The sequence below is a fragment of the Podarcis bocagei genome (genome assembly GCF_964188305.1).
Source record: "Podarcis bocagei genome assembly, chromosome: 10".
Taxonomy (NCBI): Eukaryota; Metazoa; Chordata; class Lepidosauria; order Squamata; family Lacertidae; genus Podarcis; species Podarcis bocagei.
The window spans coordinates 55,450,648-55,476,031 of record NC_138135.1 but is presented as its reverse complement, the minus strand read 5'-3'; the positions used below and the strand labels follow the sequence as shown (position 1 = coordinate 55,476,031).

At 41.9% G+C, this 25,384-nt stretch overlaps 1 protein-coding gene across 1 annotated transcript in view; it reads left to right on the top strand.

Moving 5' to 3' along the window:
* IMMP2L (inner mitochondrial membrane peptidase subunit 2) overlaps positions 1 to 25,384 on the top strand; it is a 479,372-nt gene that overhangs the window by 283,538 nt on the left and 170,450 nt on the right. The window contains exon 4 of the mRNA XM_081211867.1: positions 6,178 to 6,243. Coding sequence (XP_081067993.1) covers positions 6,178 to 6,243 — 66 coding nt within the window. The remainder of the gene's footprint in view (positions 1 to 6,177; positions 6,244 to 25,384) is intronic.

The following is a 25,384-nucleotide window of genomic DNA, read 5'->3' as shown; positions in this document are numbered from 1 at the left end:
AAGGTGCACCTTGCTACTGCTTCTCTTTTCATTTCTTCTCTGATATGAAACAGCTTTGAAAAAGAGCCTTCCTCTCTTGAAGATATGAGAGCTGTATAGGGAATGCAGTTGCTTACCCAAGGCACAGTGGGTTAGTTAGCACACCAAAGACACTGAGGAACTACAGGAAATCGGTTCAAGGAGAAATTTGAGAGGTTATTGCAGTCAATGAGCCACCGTCCTTAAGAGCGTCTGCCATATAGGCTGCGTAGGCTTGTTCTGTTTGGTATTTTTCTTGGTTGTGTCCTGCTTTCAACTTGGTATCATCAGATGCAAGGGAAAAACACAAACACAATTGCCATTATAGATCTCCTGGCACACGATGTCCTGGCAAAGTATGCTAGACAGAGATTCAATTGCATTTCAGTTTAATTCAAGCAGTTTCACTTTGTGGTTGGTGTTGTGTTATATTGAATCAATTCAGAACATTATTTCATTTGTCCATTTGTTCAGGGTGGTACTCTAATGCCTGGATTTTATCTGCCTCGGGGTATAATGTTTACATTGAGGATGTTCTTTGTTCCTTTAAAAACAAGAACACAGTTTAGTGTTTTGTCTTGTAAACTTCTTGAGGGGGGAAAGTCCACTAAGCTTCAGAACTTCTCATTATAGAGAGAAATAGTTATTTGTGACAAAAATAGTTTTCCTAGTGTTGTGAAATACCCCAATTAAAACATTATTTTTAGCACTGGAAATGCTGCACTCATCAAGCCTCACTGAAGCTTCTGCTCAACCAGTTGGCATAATTCCCCTCTCAATTAAGTGAAATTCTACATTTCTGAGATGTATATGAGAAGTGTTGGGGATTTCCCCCATATGGTTCACTGCATCTGTGTTCATTAAGACTGAAGTCCATTTCTTAACACAGTGTCTAGAGGGAATCTTAAAGCATCTGAAGAATTTCAGTTGCTTCAAGTCTCTGCCATCATTGATAGCATACTTGTTTACTCCGCAGAATATTTGTTTAACCTGGCTTTTTTTTTTTAAGTGACACTCCGTTAGGATATATATTAGAGAACTAAATTTTCAAAGAAAAAAAAATATGTTCTGGTCCAAACATGCAATGGTTCAGTTCAGACATAACTATGGTTTGGTGCTAAATGAATGAGCCGTGCACTCTTTATGCTCACTCTTTTCCTCTCCCTTCTCTCTTCACGTGTTCTGATTTGCTGAATGTTTTTATTGGGTTAACTGAAAATGCACATACATAAAATAGCCAAGTAAAACAGCATATAATAACAACTGAAACTTCTCTCCCAGGTACCTAGCTAGCCAGTCAGAAGGATCTTGTAATGCAGGGGTGGAAAATCGATGACCTTACAGGTGTTACTGGACTGTTCTCTCCTATGAGAGTTGTAGTCCAACAACATCTTGATGGCCACACATTCCTCGTCCCTGCATCCAAAATATGCTAACCATCTCTGTGGACTGGAAGCAGAACAGCTTGGGTGCAGTCTATGTATGATGCTTTGCAGTGCTTACGTTCAAATTGTTGAGGACTTTGTGTCAGATCTTGAAGATCATGACAGAAGATAGAATGGGATGAGATATTCTCTTGGGCATATTAGCCTCATCTATTTTTATATTGCATTGAATGATTCTTGATAATGAGCAATAGCATCAGATTGCCTTTCTCTGTTTCCTGCTTATACCCATGAACTCTGTGTGCCCTTTGAAACAGAATCCACTTTTACGATGGAGACATAATCTAGACTGACTCATGATGGAAGAGAAATCAAATTTCTTTGCTCTTCCGAAAGTAAAGTACTAATGTATGTTGAAAAATATAATTGCATTTGCTTCACTGTTGTATCTGACTATCATATCTGACTATTATCCAGGAGTTCTGGGCTACTCTCTCTTTTATTAGAACAGAAGACTTCATGCCCAGCAGGAAATTGGCTCATTTAGTATTAGGAGACATTTCATAAATCCCTTGTGAGAGTTAAAATGAAGCAACTACCTTCCCTTGCTTAGCAGGGATCTATAGCTAGACCTCCATGGGCACCTGTATGGGGAAAACTCTAGCGAGATCTCTTTTCCAGCCTCCTGAGCTCACATTGCTTTAAGCAGCTATTTGAAAGCAGATAGTTAAAAAAATAAAATAAAGACTTAACTAATGAGGAAAGAAAAGAGAGAATCAAAAAGTGGAAAAGTGGCACTGCTATAAAAGTGTAATGATTAATAAAATGTTAATGAGCTTTTTGGGAACCGTTATCTGCAGCGGAGATGAGCGCTGCCCATTCAGTATACTTAAGCAAACTTCAGCTCTTCAATCGCTGCTTGGGGCCAGTTTTAGCATATTCTATCCAATTTCATCTCTGTGTAATCCAGCACCCTGAGTAGAATGTGTACAGTATGTGTCATATGTGGATATATAGACCTTGTGAGTTCCCAGTCAAGCTGTTATTGCTCGACTCCACTCCAAATTCATCTCAGCAGCTTGGAGGCCACCACTGAATCTCAGCTGCAGGATTCCATGCACAGTCATAAGGTTGGTCAGGTACTGGAAAGATTATCATTATTAAAGTGAATGGATTGGAGGAGGAGGAGGAGGAGGAGGTGGCGGCGGCAAAGAAACATATAGCAGTCCAACCCTCAAAGCTGGTGTTGTAATAAGAGACACCATTCTGATAACTGGGTACAAAGTTGCTGTTGCTGATACATCATGATTGTCTCAGAATTCAGAGGTGCGGAAGTCATGATGCTTGATTCTTGTGCACTGTTGGAAAAAAGAATGAACAACAATTGGCAATGTTATTTATTGGATTTTGTTATTCATTTAATTTAGATCCCCCTCTTGCTCCTGAAGGTTCCCAGGGCAGCAAGTATGTGCCAACAGTTAAGGGGCAGAGGCAATTATGGATTACTATTAGTTGTTTTTAAATCTGTGCATCAATTTCACAGATTTAGTATAACTCACACCTAGAAGGCGTGTTCCTGGGAGGGTCCCATTTTCAGCTCATTCATATAGCAGACTAGAATGTACCAGGATCATAGCAGATGGCATAATCTTAAAGGGTGAATGTTAGAAGAAATCCGGTATCAGACCCTCCTAGAAGAAATTCTGTTACCCAGAAATGCAAGACAATATTCTGGTTTGAAGCATTGAAAGCCATTAATGACTGTGGTGAATATTCAGTGTCTTCTTTTGAAGCCAGTTTGATAGGTGAGAAAATATATGTCATTATTAGCAGAAAAGTAATCACTTTGTCTGTGGATGTTCTTACATCAGATTGAGAATAATGGTTCTTCAAGGTCATTGTGATTATTGCTGAATTGGGGTAAATTGAACCATGAGGTCAGTAGCAACATTAAGATGTGTGTACACTAATGAAATGAAAGTTGTTTAGAGGGGGAGCTCCGAATAACCTTTAAAACCAAGTGTGAAACTATGGAAGAATTTTTGAAAGGGTACACTTAAAATTTGATGACTGTCTTCATTAGCACATGTGAACTATACATAATGTAGCTTAAAAGCAATTTTGCTAAAAGAGTGTAATTTCCAGTAAGATGAAGTGAATAAAACAAATCTGATTTCTTCCCTTTCCTTTATGGCAATATCTGTGCCTGTTGGTAAAACAACACGTCTTGTAGGTGGAAATAGTGGCTGCCGACTCCTGGCAGTGGTGGTAAATCGCACACCCAACCCCAAATTTAACACATTCCCAAGTTTCAGCTTTCTTTCACTTACCCTCTCCCCAGAAAAGTGAGTGCTCAGTTCTCATATAAAATCATAGAATTGTAGAGTTGGAAGGGACCCAAAGGGCCATCTAGTGACGTAGGGTTGCCATATGTCCTCTTTTTCCAGGACGCATCCTCTTTTTCATGCGTAGTCATAGCAATCTATAGTTAAAAGGAGAAGTCAGCAAATGTTCTCTTCAGAATATGGCAACCCTAATAGTCCAATCCCCTGCAATGCAGAAATCCCAGCTAACTTTTCATTCATCTCCACTGTAGGGGAAAACATGGAAATGGTGGGGTCACGTGGCCATGAAATAAAAAGCAAAGAAAAATCTGTGATAATTTTATACAGTGTATGCAAGATAACCCACCGGAGCCGTAATAAGGGAGAACACAACCCACCTGCCTTTGCTGTGTTAAGTAACATCTGCAGTGGGGCAAGACACCGTTGTTGTGATTCAAGCCTAAACAAATAGAATCAAACTTCTTGGTAACTTCTTGGTCAGTTTTATGTTGGTTGCTCATATAAACATTATTTAGTAGGGTGAAAATACTGTGTTGGTTAATTCATGAACTTCGTTCACTGTGTGTGAGGAAACTGAATTTTTAGGATAGCCTGGCCACAGAGCTGTTTGCTCTTATAACCTCTCATCTAGATTACTGTAAACGGCTTGAGACTCAAGTATCTGATGAAACACCTTTCATTTTTTTCAGCTGACCAGGCCCTGGGATCTGCAGTGAGGGTCCTTGTCATAGTGGTGTGAGATAAGGCCTTCCTTAGTGGTGTAGAATTCTCTCCTCTTGGAGGCATGGGTGTTTTCTGTTGGGATTCTGTTGCCAAGCCAAAATCCATCTCTACATCCTGGCCTTCAAACAATTTGTTTAGGTAGTTCCAGATTCTGTATTATGGGGTGTTTTATGTTTGCTGTTGTATTTTGTCTGTATTTCATAGAATCATAGAATTGTAGAGTTGGAGGGGATCCTGAGGGTCATGTAGTTCAACCCCATGCAATGCAGGATTCTCAACTAGATCATATATGACCGGTGGCCATGCAAGCTCTGCTTAAAAACCTTCAAGCAATGAGAGACTCTACCACCTCTCAAGGGAGTTTGTTCCACTGTGGAAAAGCTCCTACTGTCAGAAAGTTCCTTCTGATCTTTAGTTGGAATTTCCTTTCTTGTAACTATCTGTTCTGTGGTTTTAAATTATTGTTGTATACCTTGAGATCCTTCTGGATGAAGGACAATTTAGAGATTGAACAAAAAGCAAGTCATGTGTGTATTCAAACAAATGCAAATCAGAAGGTCAGTTAAAGGCTCCTTGTACCTTTAAGTCTGCTTCTGGGTATGTAGGGTGGGTATGGTTTGTGGGAAATGGGCTTGCAGGCTAAATTATGACCCCTGCTGGACCTCATATGGCCTCCTGGGCTGAGGATCCCCACTGCTGAGTGGGAAAATAAACACTGGGCAAGCTTGTAAGTTGGACTAGCTTGTAACCAGGGTCTTCTGGTTAGAATCCAGGAATGTGCTACAAACCACACCTGATGTGATACTGTTTTCTCCCTATTACTGCTTGTTGAATAGCTAGTATAGCAAGCTGTTGTGTAAGCACAGCATTACTGCTTTATCTTTTCTCACTGTCAGCTCTGTGTTGATATACAGTGGTACCTCGGGTTAAGTACTTAATTCGTTCCGGAGGTCCGTTCTTAACCTGAAACTGTTCTTAACCTGAAGCACCACTTTAGCTAATGGGGCCTCCCGCTGCTGCCACGCCGCCGGAGCCCAATTTCTGTTCTTATCCTGAAGCAAAGTTCTTAACCTGAAGCACTGTTTCTGGGTTAGAGGAGTGTGTAACCTGAAGCGTATGTAACCTAAAGTGTATGTAACCCGAGGTACCACTGTATACATAAAGATGTATAACTGCTGCTTCCGCCATATTATAGCTGGCCATTTTTATATGGTGTTCCATCCAGATTGTGTTAGATTGTCTCAGTAAAAATAATATTTTACATAGGGGAGGATTGTGTATGCCAGATGATTTAATTTTTATTTCATTTTGAGTTCATTTTCAGAAATAAAGGACCAGCATGAATGCTTATGCATGCTGTAACAATGGCATTTAATGGTGAATCCTTCTTTGAATAAATGTATCCATTTTCAATCTATACTGATCACCACGGAATATTCTGTGCATTTATTTTACACCAGCAAGAGGGTAAATGACCCTGGCCCATTCCTCTATTTCTCTGGCAGTGGTTTTCAACCACAGTGGGCTGAAATGTGAGCAACAGCAGTGACTTCACTTAGCAAGAGGATGATGACGGATGCACATCAGGCAGAATAGCTAATCATCTGATGACTTAAGCAATCCTCATTTCATAGCTGATTTTCTTTTCATTTCCTTAAAACAATGAGAACTTCACTGATTGAATCACCTTTCCCCTCTTTTTGCAGGTCTCCAAGAAACCCGGAGCAGAAGATCATTAAACGAGTGATTGCTCTTGAAGGAGACATTATAAAGTAAGTATGGTATTCCATTGTCTCTGACTCCTTATAAGAATATAATACATTTTCAGTAGAATTTGAGGTGGTAACCCAGGCAACTATGATATCCTGTCATTTTGGAGCTGTATATTATTAACAGGGGTATCAACGCTATATCTTTTTTTTTTAATGAGCCACCTATTTCGGCACCCATTAAAGACCTCAACTTTTCAGAAAGCATTTTAAGTAGATATATTTATCCCAGTCTGTGTCTGCATTGGATTTTAATTGGATATATATATATATGGAATTGTTTGTGTATATAAAACTGTGTTTACTCATTTATGCTTTTACTCTGAATTCACTTTGAGATATTATGTGAGAAGTTACTCATTATTGTATTTTAGTGTATTGTATTGTATTATTGTGTTTTAGTGTTTTGTTGGAAGCCGCCCAGAGCGGCTGGGGGGACCCAGCCAGATGGGCGGGGTATAAATAATAAATTATTATTATTATTATTATTATTATTATTATTATTATTATTATTATTATTATTATTATTATTATTATTATTAAATTATTATAAATGGAATCAAACAAATAAATAGTCCCAAAACCTCTGGACTTGTACCCAGTTGGGGAAGGTTGACTTAGAGAATGAATCAATAACAAAGTTGTCACTGATGCTATAAATCCGTGCATTTTGCAATAATTAAGTTCTAAAAATTATTAAGTTCTTGTACAATGCAATTCTTTTTGAATTGATTCAGTGCTGTTTGGGGTTTTGTTATTAACTGATTCATTCATAAACCCAAACAGTACTGAATAGTATGTTAAGGAAGAGATTTAACAACTTGCATGCATGTTTGTAGCTTCAAATTATTGCATGTGTTGGATTTCGGAGATCTTTAATCTGATAAACATAGAAACATTTTTATTACAATGTGATGGGGAACATGAATGGCTTTAATTAACAGCTAGTGTGTGCAATTGGCCAGCTCTGCAGTGAAACTTAGGTGGGAATGGAATTGCAGTCCATGACTCAGGATGTTGCAAGCACATAGCACATAGTGTTGGCTGCTGATGTGACTAAGGACAGCTCACCAGTCAGCTAGTGGGCGCACAGTAATAAGTGATATGGCCTTGCCTCTAGAATTTCATCTCTATGGTTACCTGAAAGGTTGTAAATACCCTTCTCTCTGTGATTCTTATTTTTGTGTGTGTTAGCAATTCTACTAGCAAACTGTGACAATGACCACCAGTGGCCTTGATGTGGATTGTCTAACTCTATTTAGTCACCTCCTGTCAGAACAGCATTAGCATGCCTTATCTGAAAGGATTATTTGAAAGTAGCTTTATCAATTATAGGTTGAAAGCACATGGCATTTTTTAAAAACAGACTTTTAATGTCATTAACAAAAATTAGGTTAGTTTGCTTTTTCATATTTGCTGAGCACTACAGATAAAGTAAGTAACCACATCAAGACAGTCATTAGTTCCAAATAAAGTGTGTCTAGTAATTTTATGGTTTGTGTATCAGTTATGATGATGATTTTAGGCCATATGTTAAAGGTGAGTTGGCAGAATCATATTCTGCCATTTTAATGAGAAATTGGGGGCAATAGGTTCTAAAGCTTATAGTTAGAATGTGTTCAATGGACTGGCATGAAACTTGACAGTGTAGGAGAAGTAAGTTTGAGGATGGTCCATACCAAATTGGCGTTAGGAAGGATTATTATTTTGAACAAGTTAAATGTTTGACGAGAGACTTCCGCAAGCTGTGTTTCTAGCATAGAGCTTTGCTGGGGCAGCTTTGGGGAACAGATTTCATCCATCTGTACCGCGTATTTTGGGAAATATTAAGGGGAGCAAATAATATGTGCCATTGCCCATGCGTTGTGTAACAAAAAGCCATTTTTGTGGTCAGTCACTTTCGGATTCATTAGGGCAGTCGTTTTCAACCAGGGTGCTGTGGCACTCTGGGGTGCCTTGAATGATGGGGAGGGGTGCCTTGAGGAAACACTGCCCTCTGTCCACTTTCATTAGCTCCCTCCTCTGATGCCCTCTCACGTCTCTGCCTCCCCAAGGCTTTGCACAGCTGTTTGTTGCAGCAGCTCTGGCTACAAGCTCCCCAGGCAAATGGTGTCTCTGGAGCTGGCCAGGGGGTGCTTCCCATGACCCTGTGGGGCAGTGTGAGGAGGAACCATGTTTTGGGGCAGGGGATGTTAAGTTGTGGGTGAACATATCAGACGACACAGCGATTCTTCAAACAGCTCTTGTTTATTCACAGGCCAGAACAGAACTGAACTGAAGGGTTCAGCCTGCCTGCTTATATAGAGCTCCACTACAATGCAACAGTAACCCTTATTTGCATATGTGGACCTGAGTGAAAACTACTGCTGGCCCAGGGTGAAAACTTCAGTACATAACAGGGGGAAGCTCAGAGACCAGGGGTGGCAGCTGTGGCTGCCCGGAGGATCCCAAGGAGAGGGGAGAGGAGTGGAGGCTGAGGGAACACTCCACAAGGGATGTTGTTCAAAAAGGGGTGAGGGGCTGCCAGCTCTGCAAGCAAGGGCTGACATACTTTCTTCTTCTTTCTTCTTATTTGGTGATCACTCGTAGCCAAATAAGATTGTCTTCCATAAACACGGTTTTAACAATGATTCCGTAAGTGACTGTGGAGGCCAATTCTGGATCCACACATCCTTCCACAGTGGGGACATTGGTTTCTGGGTGGGAGTTGATCACGGTGTGGATTTGCCAAGCGTGTCTTCCTCTTAGCACGTTTCTCCCTTGCGTCCTGAGTTCGAGAGTCTTCAAAGCCCTTGACACCTTTGGCAAAGGCTGTTCTCCAACTGGAGCGCTCGCAGGCCACAGAAAGAATGTAACTGGTGAAGGGAGCTGTGGACCCCAAAAGGTTGAAAACCTCTGCATTAAGGTGAGACACCTGGAAATACTTGGTAGAGACCCACTGTGAGAGAATGTCCAATGCAGCAAGATAAAAAAATTCCTTCCAGTAGCACCTTAAAGACCAACTAAGTTAGTTCTTGGTATGAGCTTTCGTGTGCATGCACACTTCTTCAGATACATGCACACGAAAGCTCATACCAAGAACTAACTTAGTTGGTCTTTAAGGTGCTACTGGAAGGAATTTTTTTATTTTGACTATGGCAGACCAACACGGCTACCTATCTACTACTGGAACAATGCAGCAAGGAAGAGGATGAGTGGAATGTTGAGCTTCAGGCAAAGAGGACTGATTGGGAAATGGCACTTCATAGTTAGAGGGATGGTTTGAGGAACATAAAATGTCACCATCAGTACAAATGCTAAGGGAGAGGGCAGGAAAAGCTAAATCACAGTGTGCTTTGTCAACACTGAACGCTGACTGACAGTTGGAGGTGGGCAAGAATGGGAAAACTACAAGGGAAGGTAATAGAACGGAGTGTTCTGAACAAGAACACTTGGACTACAATGTTTGGTTTCAGATCCCACTTGTAATACTTCACAAATATTCTAGCACTTTTTAAGAACCTTTTCCCAAGCTGCAGCTTCTGTTACATGGTGACCCAGGTAACAGGTAACCTGCGGGTGTTCTGATACACACACATTTCTTTGCAGACAGGGAGTGTCCCAGTTTTATGTACAGTGGTACCTCTGGATACGAACGGGATCCATTCTGGAGCCCTGTTCACATCCAGAAGCAAACGTATCTAGTGACTGCACGTCTGCGCACGCACGTGTCGCTTTTCGCCGTTTCTGTGCATGTGCATGACGTCATTTTGAGCGTCTGCGCATATGCAAGCAGGGAAATCCGGAAGTAACACACTCCGTTACTTCTGGGTTGCCGCAGAGCGCAACTCGAACGAGCTCAACCTGAAGCGCATTCAACCCGAGGTATGACTGTATTAGTCAGAGGCTGTTCTGGGTGCATATTATAATTGCCCAATCAAGTGTAAACAAAAATAAAATCATATACATACCAGCTCAAATCTAGACCCGGCAATCTCAGTGAAGCTATTTGGGGGGTGCCTTTTAGATCACCGCAGGGGAGTGGCTTCACATCACACTGTTCCCCCCTGAGCAGGTGGTCTAATCAATTCTCCCTTAGGAACTTTTTTGAACAAGCAGAAACGAATGCTTAGCCAGATGTAGGGCAAAATGAGTAGCATTGCAATCAAGTTTCCCTATATACAGCAATTGTCGCAGTGGAAAAAACCAACAAAAAACGTAAAACTTAATTTGCTTTGCACAGTATTTAGCTAGGAAATCATTAAAGAAATGATACGAATGCAATCTGCTTAACTGATAGTTCTTTGAGGGGGGGGCTTAAAATGTCAATTCTGTATAATGTATTAAAAGTAAATGTTGGTACTAGAAAACCTATTGAATCAGTAGAAATTAAATATTGTTGAAGCCCATTTATTCCACATGTGCAACTGAAGGCACAATAATCTATAGTACTGTATCACAAATGCCTGAGTCATGATATGCATGGTGGCAGACCAAAAAAATGTATTATTCTTAAGTGTGAATATGGAGTTTTATTAGCACAGCTTGTTTTTAAACATGTAAGTAGTCTGCTTTAAACAAATGTATTCATTATTCAGATGAGATCTGTATCTTGCCCACCATTCCAAGGAAGTCAGGCTGGAATTTTAGCCTGGTTGGTGGATCACATGTTTCTAGAACAAAATATAGTGGATTCTTCACCTAAGGTTTGTGCACTCCTACAGTAAATTGTGTTAGTTTGAGAGTCATTGAGATTCTGAAGTCTTCTGTGGCAAGTATGCATTCAACACGTACCCTTTGTTCATTTGAAACAACAACTTTCTAGGAGTTTCTAGGAGTCCACTATAAAATAACAATTAAAACAAGTTTCTGAATGGTTCATGCTACAGCAAGACTAATGAACCTTTTTTGACATTCATCTATATTGCGGTTATGAGGTTAAGCAGGAATGAAAAGCAGGGCTTCAGCATCTGTGGCAACACATCCTCTGTTAGGGTATCTAGAAAAGTCATTGCCTGATCAAATAAGTTCCAGTCCCTTACTGTTATGCTCTGAACTACTAATATGCCACTGAGGTGGGATAGGTTTTCCACACTAAAGCTGTATAACTGTGGACAGGATCATCTAAGTCAGAGGAAGATGGCATGAACTATTTCCTTTCAGCCATAATCCCAACAATGCTGCTTTGGAGTGTGTGTGCATGTGTTAGATTTGAACTACTTTGTCCAGATCTCTGTTAATATTGAGACTTTTTAACCTTCAGTATCAAACCGGGGACCAGCTTGCTTCAGGTAGTCATTGGAGTGGCAGAGTGAGTACAAGGGGAAGATTATGCTATGATCAACAGCAGGAGATATAACAATATGATGATGGTAATAATGGTTTAAGGGACGTGGGTGGCGCTGTGGGTAAAACCTCAGCGCCTAGGACTTGCCGATTGTCAGGTCGGCGGTTCGAATCCCTGCGGCGGGGTGCGCTCCCATTGCTCAGTCCCAGCGCCTGCCAACCTAGCAGTTTGAAAGCACCCCTGGGTGCAAGTAGATAAATAGGGACCGCTTACTAGCGGGAAGGTAAACGGCGTTCTGTGTGCTGCGCTGGCTCGCCAGATGCAGCTTGTCACGCTGGCCACGTGACCCGGAAGTGTCTTCGGACAGCGCTGGCCCCCGGCCTCTTAAGCGAGATGGGCGCGCAACCCCAGAGTCGGACACGACTGGCCCGTATGGGCAGGGGTACCTTTACCTTTTAATAATGGTTTGGATCCAAAGGTGCATGTCAAGGAGCTGTCAACAAGCTAGGTCATCCATAGGGCAGGCACACAGAATGGCTCTTTATTAACAGAAAATAACAACACAGAGTCCTCTGGTTTGTATTAATCTAGCTGAGATGTTGCTGAAACTGACCACTAGCCCAGCCCTTCCTCTCCAGCTTTTCACTCTGCATCCCTCCCAAGCAGATGAAGGCTGCATTGAGGGGGTACGCTCCTCCTCTGGGCCTCTCTGGACCATTGCTCAGCAACATGCTGGACTTTTCTAGAGCAGGGTGTCAGAGGGAGAGAATCAGCAGGGACTGGGACTGTCTGTGCTCACGCTGCGACTCTAACTCTGTCCTGCAAGACCTTCCTTCTCCTGGCACCCTTCAGCTTGTCCCTTCTGCAGACTGCAATTCAGTGTCCCACCACCAGGATCTAAGTCATCATCTTCTGAGCCCCTCCCCGAGGGGCTGTTGGGCGGGTAGCTCCCGCTATTCTTCCTCATCCCTGACAGCACAGCTGTCTCATGCAAGGCACCCAATTGCCTGAGTAGACGGGTGGAGGGCGGGGAGATCACAGGGGTCTGCAGAGAAAATGGGGAGGTGGGATATCTTTGCTTTGTGATGGAAGCCCATTCTGTTCCTCAGCAGGCCTCAGCCCAGTATACCTGAAGGAGTGTCTCCACCCCTATCGTTCAGCCCGGCCACTGAGGTCCAGCTCCGAGGGCCTTCTGGCGGTTCCCTCACTGTGAGAAGTGAGGTTACAGGGAACTAGGCAGAGGGCCTTCTTGGTGGTGGTGCCCTCCCTGTGGAATGCCTTCCCATCAGATGTCAAGGAAATAAACAACTATCTGACTTTTAGAAGACATCTGAAGGCAGCCCTGTTTAGGGAAGTTTTTAATGTTTGAAGTCTTCTTCCATTTTTAATGTTCTGTTGAACATTAGAGTGGCTGGGGAAACCCAGCCAGATGGGCAGGGTAGAAATATAGAAATAAAGAAATAAAAATTATTATTATTATTATTATTATTATTATTATTATTATTATTATTATTATTATTAGTTATTAGTTATTATTTTATTATAACAGAGGTTAGGATTCAAGCCAATTCAAGACAATATATTGGTGCAGGCAAGCTTGCATCTTCCCTGCTTTCCCCATCTCACCTATAGTTGTCCAGGGCAGAATATACACTACTGCTATTGAATGTAAGGTAAACAAAATATGGATCTTTCACGGAAATGTTTACATCATTGAGAGCCAGCTGAATGAAGCTCTTGAGTTAGTACTAATCCAGATGCTACTAAGGCAGCAATAGTAAAAGATTTGGAGAGCAAGTCAACATGCCAACTTGGCATACAGAATATATTGTGTTCCTTCCAGTAGCACCTTAAAGACCAACAAGAACTAACTTAGTTGGTCTTTAAGGTGCTACTGGAAGGAATTTTTTTATTTTGACTATGGCAGACCAACACGGCTACCTATCTGTAACTAGAATATATTGTGTGTACATGTTATTTAATATGTATGTATTTTATTTAACCAGAGGCAGATTTAGGGGAATACAACCAGTTCCCCCGAGAGGGTGCCACAGGGGGCACCACAACAATGAAGTAAAATGGAAAGTGAGAAGGAGAGGGTACTGAATTTTGATGTCACATAGGGTGCTACTGAACTTTGAAAGCCTAAAGTCTGCCACTGATTAAACATCTATGAGGTCAAGGGCATGACATTTTTGGTGGTTTCCCATGAAAGGTCAATTTCTCTCTCTTGGAGACTTGTCATGACCCAAATCTGAGTACAGTGGTTCCTCGGGTTAAGAACTTAATTCATTCTGGATATTTGTTCTTAACCTGAAACTGTTCTTAACTTGAGGTACCACTTTAGCTAATGGGGCCTCACGCAGCCGCCGCACGATTTCTGTTCTCATCCTGAAGCAAAGTTCTTAACCCGAGGTACTATTTCTGGGTTAGCAGAGTCTGTAACCTGAAGCTTCTGTAACCTGAAGCGTCTGTAACCCGAGGTACCACTGTATCTTCTGGAAATGCTGTTTGAAAAATATTTTAAAAGCAGTTTGAGATGGCTAAGGGTATGGTTTTATTACGCTGAAGTTTGAACATTTGTAAGATTTTATATTCAACATAATGGTTGGTTTTTTATTGAAAAGTTTTGCATGGTTACTTTTCTAAGCCTTGGAGATAGGGCAGGCTTCTAATACAAAGCGAAACAAGCAATCTTGATGTTCAGTTTTGTCCTAAGCAGCATTTCTGGTGAGTAGGTTTCAATTTTGCATATAGTGAAAAATAAATTACTGCTAAATCTTTCCTTATAACACAAAGGGCAAGTGATACATGCTGAAACAGATTTTAATGGAAGTTTCTATAATTGAAAACCAAAGCGCAGTGACCTACTATTAGAGGCTAATAAGTGATAGGATTTTTCAAAGGATGGAATATATTGGCGAATGAGGCAATCAATGTACAGATTAGACATAGGTATATGCTAAAAGAAAAGGTGACCTTTTATGAATTTTAGAAAATAGCTTTGCTGTGTGAGGGAGTTAATCAGAATTTCATCACTTACGAAACCATCTTTACAGTTCAGAAGGAAAATACCAGCAAAACTCCAGAACTGGAATGCAACTTGTAATGAGATGGGCAGAAAGGGGATCTTAATTTTGGGATCTTATGATCCACACCTTCAGCGTGCTGCCAATGTAATATTGAGTTGGGACAAGCATGTAAAAGGGGGTGGGATTTAGGATCTGAAGTGATAAAAATCATTCTAGTGTTTCTAAACCTTCCACAGTTGTTAAAACTTTAATTAAACAGGTTTACAAGGAAAGGAAGAGAGACTGAGTTCATAAACGAGACAGCTATGCTTTGTAAATGAAGAAGAAAGCTAATTAAAGCGAGCATAGCAGCGTAATATTAATTTTTAAAAGCACTTCTAGCATATTTGTAGTAAATCTTGCCATGGCTACTACATATTTCCTAATGAGTTATTCTACAATTTTAACTTCAGCATATTTGCTGCCAAGTTTCCCCAGCTAGGTAAGAAAATTGTATCCTTAGGCATTATGCTAATATTTATTTCAGCACAATTAACTCTTTGAGCCCTTTGACTAAAAGGAAAGCACAATGCTAAGATGTGGAAATATGTTTGAGTAATAGAATTCACCAGCTTCTGATAAGAGTGGAATTTGAGGGCACCACACTGTTCTCTATAGATTGATATGTGATGTTTCAGTGTTAGGTACAAGGCTATGAGCCAAACTATGTTTTAAATTTAATGTGTAGCATTCAGTTATGTCTCTGTTGTTGTTTTTCTTTTCTTTTTCTTTTAATTGCAGGTACAAGAGGGGCCAATTTGTATCAGGATCACAGTGCATGGAGAGGGGAGATTTGCCTCTTCTCTTCCTGGTTGCCATAGGAATAAATATTCCTGCCTCCCACATGGTGCCAGTTGGAACTTTCTTATTTACTCCCGGTTGTTGTTTTTTTTTGGGGGGGGGGTATTGGGGGGGTGGGTTTGTAGCTGGTGAAAGAAGGGATAATCCTCCCCTCTCTGCACATTGTGATCTTTGTATAATCTCTCTTTGCCCAAGTCGAAATGCAAAGCAATTTCCCCCTAGTTATGTAGCCTCTGCAGATTCTGTCAGCATAATTCCAGCAGCTTGTTTCTGACAGAGAGAAAAGAAGAAGGAAACGAACCAATTACAAGCAGAAAAGTAGATACAGAGTCTCAGAAGTGCCTGTTTGAGGCTTCTCTCTCTGTTTGTATCCGTTATTTCTAACAGAGGCCATCTTTTGAATTGACACAAATTGGGCTCTGCCCACTAAGCCACTTGCATGCTGAGACTTAACTTCCCTTCCTCACAGTGAGGATTTAAGAGTTTCCCTTACACACACACACACACACACACACACACACACACACACACACACCTTCCTTGGTGAGTCATTTTGCAGCTGAAAAACATAAAGCTCTGATGGAACATTTGCTGTTCCCTTTGGTAAGGAACGTGTTAAAGAGGCATTCGCCTGAGCCTCTGCAAGAGAAACATGCAGAAGGTGCTGAAAGAGAGTCTGTGATGGAATTAAGAGTCATGTTGTAGTCTTAGGTGCCATGCTAGCTTTCCTCAGTGCTATTTTTCTAGGAAAAGAGGTGCTGGAACTCACCATAAACACCTCCCTTGTTCTTTTATAATGGCAATGGCGCCCAGCTGAGAGGTGCCAGTGCTGGAACTGAGTTCTGGCTGGGGGAAAAAAGCCCTGGCCTTCCCTGTTCTAACATCCCCACCAAGAAACAAAATCCTGGGAGGGGATGTGCAAACTGGGTCACCCTCCCCATGGCTTCCATTTGGGGCTTCCATTTCAGTGACACACACAGAGGCATGGGGCTCTCTGCTCCATGTTACTCAGTTTAGAGCTGGGAACACAAGGACATGAGCCTAGAAAGATCCCTGCTAGGTCAGATCCAAGGTTCAACATTGTGTTTCCTGTTAAATAGTGGGTAGACATAGTAGACGACGCAGCGATTTCTCCAAAGCAGCTCTTTATTTGTAAGCTGGATCAGAACTGAACAGCAAACAGCTCAGCCGGCCTGCTTTTATAGGCAGCCGGCTGTCAACATTGTAGCAACAACAACCCAGGGTTTCCCGCCAAAAGTAACTGACGTGGACCTGAGTGAAAACCATATACACGATACTCCCGGTGGCCAGGGTGAGAACTTCAATACAAAACATTTCCCACAGTCGCCAGGCAGAAGCCCGCAAGCAAGACATGGAGTCAAGAGTTCTCTTCTGTTGTTTCTCCTCAGCAACTCTTCTTCAGAGGCATACCATCCTCTGAAACCTTGAGGTTGCATATAACCATCACAATTAGTAGCCATTGCTAGACTTTCCCCTTATGTTTAAGAATGCGGAACAAAATTAAGTTCTTGCTTTGGACTTAACAATCTGTTCAAAGCAAGAGAGGCTTTGCTGTTCAGAATGTGGACTTGTTCCAGTGGCGCTATATATATATATATATATATATATATATATGCTTTCGTAGATTTTCACGGGTACAGGAATGTAGGTTTTGGTGTCTTCGGGTGTCTTCCCGTGTAAGAGTTGGGGTGTCTAGGCGACGTTTCGACGAGGTCTCACTCGTCATCTTCAGGCTGGTGCTTTCGGCTTCTTGTTACTAGAACAGAGCAGGATCTCAGTGTTTGAGTTCCTATAAATACTGTTGAGGGGGTGTGGTGTATAGCCTCCAACGTTCTGGGCAGATAGGAAGTTCCTAGGTTAATGTGCCTTTTCTTCTTTTGTTCATTAATTACTTGAGGGATATCTTGAGTGATTACTTGAGTGATATTCTGAGTACCACTTAGGAGGGTCATTAGGTGTGGATTAGTTGCTAAAGCTTTCGTGTCTTGACCTCTTGACCCTGTGAAGAGTTTTTCTGAGAAGATGGCTGTACTGCACTTAGTTGTGCTCTGGCTTGGCTTCGTGTATAGGGGCGAGCTGTGGTTTTGTGCCCTGTGCCAGCCAGATCTGTGTAGGGATTGCAGGGGGGTGCAGCATCCGGAGGTGCCACTATGGTTTGGCTACTGGATGGTGTCTGTAATTTATCTGTGGAGAGGGTCTGGGTTTGGGTCTGGTGTGGTTGATTGGAGATGGCGTTCTGTGTGCCTCTGGTTCTGGTGTCGGTTTTTGTGGGGAGGGCTAATTTCCAGATGTCTGGCAGGCGGGACGTGTCGTCACGCTTGTTCATGTTGTGAGGGTGTTTCTCTATCTCGATGGCTTCCATGATTATTCTCTTGTGGTGATTATTCTCTTGTGGTGATTGCTCTTTAACATGGAACATCACCACAAGAGAATAATCATGGAAGCCATCGAGATAGAGAAACACCCTCACAACATGAACAAGCGTGACGACACGTCCCGCCTGCCAGACATCTGGAAATTAGCCCTCCCCACAAAAACCGACACCAGAACCAGAGGCACACAGAACGCCATCTCCAATCAACCACACCAGACCCAAACCCAGACCCTCTCCACAGATAAATTACAGACACCATCCAGTAGCCAAACCATAGTGGCACCTCCGGATGCTGCACCCCCCTGCAATCCCTACACAGATCTGGCTGGCACAGGGCACAAAACCACAGCTCGCCCCTATACACGAAGCCAAGCCAGAGCACAACTAAGTGCAGTACAGCCATCTTCTCAGAAAAACTCTTCACAGGGTCAAGAGGTCAAGACACGAAAGCTTTAGCAACTAATCCACACCTAATGACCCTCCTAAGTGGTACTCAGAATATCACTCAAGTAATCACTCAAGATATCCCTCAAGTAATTAATGAACAAAAGAAGAAAAGGCACATTAACCTAGGAACTTCCTATCTGCCCAGAACGTTGGAGGCTATACACCACACCCCCTCAACAGTATTTATAGGAACTCAAACACTGAGATCCTGCTCTGTTCTAGTAACAAGAAGCCGAAAGCACCAGCCTGAAGATGACGAGTGAGACCTCGTCGAAACGTCGCCTAGACACCCCAACTCTTACACGGGAAGACACCCGAAGACACCAAAACCTACATATATATATATATATATATATATATATCCTTATCCAGCAAAGTCAGTATCATTTGAAAGAAGAGAAACCTGTCCCATCACTATAGACTTTGAAGTAAGTGGCAGATATCAAGCATCTTTAAGTTTCTTTGGACTGAAAGGGCAACATTTGTCAAGTCGGTTTTCTGTTTTTTGAGGAGACGAAGCTTTTGAGTTTAAGGAAGTGCAAATGTCAAGAGTTAAGAATGGGAACAAAGAAGGTTTGCACCAAAATCAAAGATTCCGTCACAACCTGAAGAGACTTTGCAGTTTACAGTGATTAATGTGGGTTGTGCTTCTGTTAAATAGATGTTGAGTGAACAGTGCCCCTCTCTAGAGCCGTTTACTTAAATCATTCGGTGAAGGCAAGGACTCCTGACTCTTTGTGTGGTAAATGGTTCTAAATATTACAGTCAAGGCCAGAATTACTCATCATGTAGAAGTTATTTTTAGTATAGTCCTGTGGTGGTGAAGGAATGTGTGCACAGCAGTTTCCCCCCAATGTCATTACCTTACATTTTTTATGTTAACTTACAATTTATTGTGTTTTCTGTGCTTTTATTTTATTTTTAACAATGCTGAGCTGAAAATTTCCTCTGCCCTCCATCCAACCACCATCAATTAGTGAGAAAAGAATTTGCATTTGAAGATTATCAAAGGGGAGGAAAATAATTTTGGTGAAATCCTCATGGGTTGGGTCTGCGTCAGGCATTGACTGACTTTTGAGGCATATGAGGAGTATCTGTGAGCGTTCTCTCTTTCCTCCACGTCACCTCTGCAGTGGCCTTCACCCTGTGGCCTTCTTGGGTGCCCATGCTTCAATTAAACCCCAGGGGAAGACATCATAAGGTGACTCCCTGCATGGGGTATTTTCAGATCAGGAAATCTAAGTGCTGGAGGAATGTTTACTGGAAAGAAAAATGTGCATATTACACTCAGCCACCTCTGTACTCACCAAAATTCTAATGAAGTTCTCAAGCACCCTGAGATGGAGGCAGAAAAATGGAAGCTTCTTTTGTAGGAGAAGAAAACATATTGAGAAACTGAAGGACAGATTTCAGTGCAGCGCTAATCTTTACTGCATTTGATTCTGACACAGTGCTATATTTTTACTGTATTGTTTCTCTGTAATACAGAATATATGCTCTGTGGATAACCTGAGAGTAGTAATCAGTAGCCATACAAATAAAAAAAATCAAAAATCATTTGCATTGATATAGGTTTATATTTAAATGGAATGGAACAGGAAATTGATCTTCCTTTGCATCCTACTTGTTTCTGTCTTTTTGCGCAATAAAACATTGCTTACCAGACTGGGGACCAATTGTGCAGTTAGACAAACAAAGCATGACAATGTATGTTGTGAGAGACCATAGATTTGTTATAAAGAATGCAACAGGAGTGACAGCCATAGCTGAATCACTGTTCATTTAATTACACAGAAGGTAACTATGTCACACATTTTACAGCAGTTGACATTTTAAGTACATCTATAAAGCACATATTGAGTCTATAAAACATGTTTAAATACCCTTACCTCAATCCAGCGGCTCTTGTGCAAACATGAGGCCAGTGTCAGAAAATGTTCAATGCCCACGAAGCATTTCTTGCTTCTGCAATATTTCTGTATGCAAATCAGAACAATGAACAATTCTGGAACATGGCCATTGCTTCCAGTCTCAAGAAAACTGCAGGACTTCTTTATGCATCCCATACATTTCTTCCCCTTTCCTCCCCTTTTTCTTCTCTGCTCTATATCTCAAGCTGCCTTTGAAACTGCATGAGAAAGAACCTCTATAACAGTTTGTGTTGTGTTACTTCTAGGCACCTAAAGGGACTTGCTGGATTGCACTCGCTGCCTTTCATTGTGAGGACAATTACAGCAGTGGTGGTGAACTACTGATGAATTTAAGCTCTCTTTTTAGATTAAACAAAATACAGATTGGGAAACAGGCTTGCTTCAGAGCAAAGGGAAAGCAAATGTAGCTGATGTGACATTCTCAAGTACCTAGAGTTCTTTATCTGACAGGTTGGCAATATTTCAAATTTGTAAGCAAATTTGAACAATGTATTTATTTATTTGCATTTTAGGATTGTAAACGTTTGGCAATCGTAATACTGTTCCCAGCAAGCTGAAAATGGGATTTGTGTCCCTTGTTTGAATTAAATGTTTTCACTTACTCTCAAAATGACTCCCCCCACCACCCCCGGCTGAAAATTATGTTTGGAAGTCATCTCAAATATAACATAGCCTCTTCGCTTTAGCCTCTGCTCAAATATTAAGAGTTATCAGTGAAGAAAACCTTAGATTCACCCTGACATTATTCCTTATGATTGAATGATGTGGTCCTCCCAACAGCTCGCTTCCCCCCACTTTGTGCTTCTGCCATTATGATAAACAATTAGACATGCATGCAACCATTCAGGTTGTCACATCTAACCTTTCCTCCATTCCTGAAACACAGGGCAGATAGCAAGCAGGGTAAATAAATCTATCTGGCCACATCCAGAAATCAAAACCCTTCCTGATCAAAATACCTGGACAAATAAAAATGTATTTGCCTTAGTTTGTGTATTCCAAGTATCATCTGGGATGGAGTTCCATAAATGGGGTGCCACCACAAAGAAGCCCATCCTAACCTCTGCTGATCGTAATGTGTAGAGTAATTGGTAACGGGGAAGACCAACTCACAGAACCTCCCTTTTGTTAGGATTCATCTCAAGCTTATTGACCATCATCCAGTCCATTGCTGGCTCCAGACACTGATTCAGCACTTGCACAGCCTATCCTTATTCAGATGGAATGGAGAGATAAAGATGGGAGTCATCTGAAGGTTGATGGCACCACAACCTAAGACTCCAAGTGACCCCCAGTTGTTTCATATATGTCTTAAATAGCATTAACATTGAACATGTTTGGTATGAGTAATTAAATCCAACAGCTCTCCTGCATTCATTCCAATAAAGCCAAACCAATTTTTATTCCCAAAAGATTCCTAGTAATCAGTAGCCCTCCTTGGGTGTCTACTGCCACATGTGAAGGGGCCCATGGAAACACACAGGCTAGCTCTGCCTCTTTGATAATGCAATGGGCACCAGCAGTGCTCCTGAGACAACACACAATTGGCTGAGTCTGAAAGGGGCATTTTTCACTGCACAAAAAGTTTCCAATGTTAGGATGAGAATCCTGCCAATAAGCATTCTTGTCCTCGTGTCGAAAATGCTTCGTGTGGTTAAGGTGTCCCCTTCAGACCTAACCAAATGCACGTCCATTTAAAATTGTTTCCAATGCATGCAGCATCATTCAGGAGGCAGAACTAGATCAAAACATTCTCATAGTTCCTTTTGCGAGTTTGGCAGGAAATGTCTGAAGAAGACTCAGGTTATCAAGTCAACTGTTGACATTGTCACACAGGATAGCAGAGATTTGCAGAATAAACTCTGGTACTCTTGTCCGTTTGAAACTTGCCCCTAGTGAATATAATAAGGCTCTCTATGCAACAGAGAGAAAATTTAAATTAATTTCTATTTACTTTAAGGTAAGATGTAATGACTGCTTCAGTTAGTGATCTGCATTGATGGAATGCATTGGCTAACAATGAAGATTAAGCCAGTAATGATGTTGTAGCTGTCCCAAAATCGCATTTCTTTTTCATAACACACACTTCTTTTTCATTTACTGCTTTTTATTAGCCTTGATCAGTTCGGGTCTTCCAAGTTCACAGCAAACCCTTGTTCATCTGTGCTTGTGATACCTACAAAGCCACATTCTCTAAACAAATGCCTTGTGTGTCAGTAAAAAGTCAAGGCATATATAAAGATATATAAAAATCAGTCACCGCCTCTATGATTTAGGAGGGCTAAAAAATGGAGCAAAGCTATGAAGAGCTCTAGGGAGCACCACAAGCCCAGTAGATAGGAATCATTTGCACATTTCCTAATATGGAAAGGAATGGATAGCAATCCCTGAACAGCTTTGTTCTCACCTCATTTGAGTTGGTGAGGTATTACAGCCCATTGCTCAGTGCCAATCACCTTGAGGATAATTCCCATGCCTTTCATAACTTTGCATTTCGCTGCCACCTCTACTGAAGCTTTGGTCCCTGGAGGCCAAAATGCAGAGAGATTCCCTAGAAGCTAAAGCAGATAGAAGTGTGTAGAACTTTGGGGTCCCTCCCCACCCCTGTCATTGAGCATGTTGTTCCTTAGATCTGAACAGTTAAAATACCCATATCACAATTCATTTGGTAATAATGAAAGTCCAAAGCAATTAGGAAAACAAGTAGATCATTTTGTAGTGATAAGAAAGTACAAGAACGCTGTATCTTGAGTTGTATCAGCTTCACAGTGCAGAATTATTCATATGTAAATGTATCAAAGCACTTAACATTTCAATTACAAGTGAAGATAGTAATGATTTTTGACATCTTATAATTAGCTTTAAATATCAAATAAGAATCCACTCATGAGAGAGAGGCTGGATTTTTTCACCCTTTTCTTTCTTTCTTTGTCCCTTGGGGTAAATACCCTGACATTTTTCTTGTCTGCAGGTGTAATCAAAATGAGAGGAGCTCAGATGAGTCCCAGCTTGAATTTTCTTACCTGTAGAAGACAGGAGCTGTTTCCCCCCTCCTCACTAACCACAAGCATCTTCTTGTATTATAGCCTTCTGGACACTAACAACCCCACAGGATATGTTGGAATCTGATGTGTATACCTTTCCACAAAAACATGAATAACAGTGGTGTAAGTCCATGGTCATCCTTGAAGCAGTGATTGAAGTCAGGGCCGACCCTATCATTAGGCGAAATGAGGCAGCAGATCCTGGGGCAGTGGTGGCCAGCAGCATCAACCTCCATGGCTGTTCCTCTTAAGGCCCCCTGGCTGTTCTCTTCTCTTGGAGGACTGTGGTTTGTATGCTACATGGAATGTCCTTGATTGCTGCTTCAGATGGAGGACAGCAGTTAGGGGGCAGGAGAGCCATGGCCACAGATGCAAAATTTGGAGGGGGCTTCTGCGGGGATCCCCACCGCGGCAAAGGCAGCAGAGCTGCCTGCTCTGGGATTGCTGCTGCAGCTGTCCTGATGAGCCCCATTCCTGGCTCCCCATCCTTCCTGCCCACTGCTAGGAGTCTCTGGGCCCCAGAGCCAGGCCTTGCCTTGCCGCTGTGTCGCTGGCAGAGGCTGACAACTTCAAAGGCTCCATGCAGGTCAGTGGAGGGCTCTGTCCAATTTCACTGCGCTCCTGAGGGCACATTCTGGAGGCTGTGCTATCCTTCCTTCTCCAGGCTAAGCTGGGCTGTGCAGAGGCTGGAGCCCTCGGTAAATGGCCTTCCTGCCATATCTCATTCGCTCAGCACATCGCGTTCCCTGGACGGTGGTGGGAGCAGCCCAGACTTACAATGTGTGGGCACAGATGGAGGGAGGTGGACAACCACAGCATAGCCTGGTGCTCCTCTCCGTGGGTGTCTGGGAGATTCGCCCACCAAGTGCCATGACATCCAGTTGAGCTCCTTCCCCCCACTCCCTGTGGGTAGGCAGGTGGTGCAGCACAGCCCCTCTTGACTCTGGTGGGGCAGGGGTCACTCCAGTGGTGTCAGCAGTTTGCCCACCCTGGGCACCGGCAACCCATGCTATGCCACTGGAGGACGCTATCCCATCCCTAGTGTTTTGTCCTTTTTTAGAGCAAATTTTGTAATGTTATAATGCAGAAAGAAGTAACGTTGAATTGAGATTCACTCCGCTGCTGAATGTGGCGTTGAGATGGGTCCCATCTTGTCCTTTGCCTCTGGCAGCAACATGTGTCTGGCTGACTCCGGTTTAAGTGCATCCTGCGGGACACTTTTGCTCCCTCCCCCCACACTACAGCTTGTGTAGTGAGCTGTTCCTGAAGGTTGAGGGACCCTATGTGTTGAGACATGGGGAGCTGTAGCAGGATGGGGATGGGCAGTTCAGTGGAGCTGACGTTGCTCAAGAGTTCTCTAAATCCAAATTTATGTGTAGTGAGGAATGTCCTAGGAAAACAATCCATGTATACCCAGGGGCTGCTGTGCACACAACAGGAGCCCTATAATGTGACATTATTATAATGAGAAAAGGAGCAAGAGCTTGCTTTTTTTTGATCATTTTTCTAATTGCATGCTACAATGAACGGAATTTATTGTAGAGTAAAATCAAAGAAGAATTACATACTGGTCTGGCATGTTTGAGGCAGAAATATTTAGATTAAGCTGCTGCAGTTTCAAATACGGTTACAATCAGCCGTGTGCTACTTTTTATCAATCTGTTATTGAATAGTTTGTCTCTAATTATGAGCGGCTCATTGTCATAAGCAAAATTTAATATAAAGTTGCTGAATACTTGAAGGATTTTTAAAAGGTATTCTTGTTGAGATTTATTACGGTATTTAAAGTTTGCTAGAGATCATTCTGATAAATTCCTAGCTCTTTCAAATATCACTCCAGAGTGTGTTTTTGAGGGTTCATTGGTAGTTCCTAGACATTTAAACTAGCTGAAGCAGACTTGGGCCATGTTTTTTGTTTGTTTGTTTGTTTGTTGTTTGCATCATTATAATGTCTCGTCAGGAAAGAGTATTTGTATGGTTTCTAGGGCAGTTTGGTCCTGAGTGATTTTAATTTATATTTACAATGACTTTCATTTTTTTAAAAAATAAAGAAGGCGGCCTTATTTCACTTTCATGTTTTATTTGGGCCTTCTCCTCCTTGTAATTGTTACAAGCCTCTCTGGTGGAATCTACACACATATTAAAAAACACTGTGAAAATGCTTTGTTAAAAAACGTTTTGAAAAATAC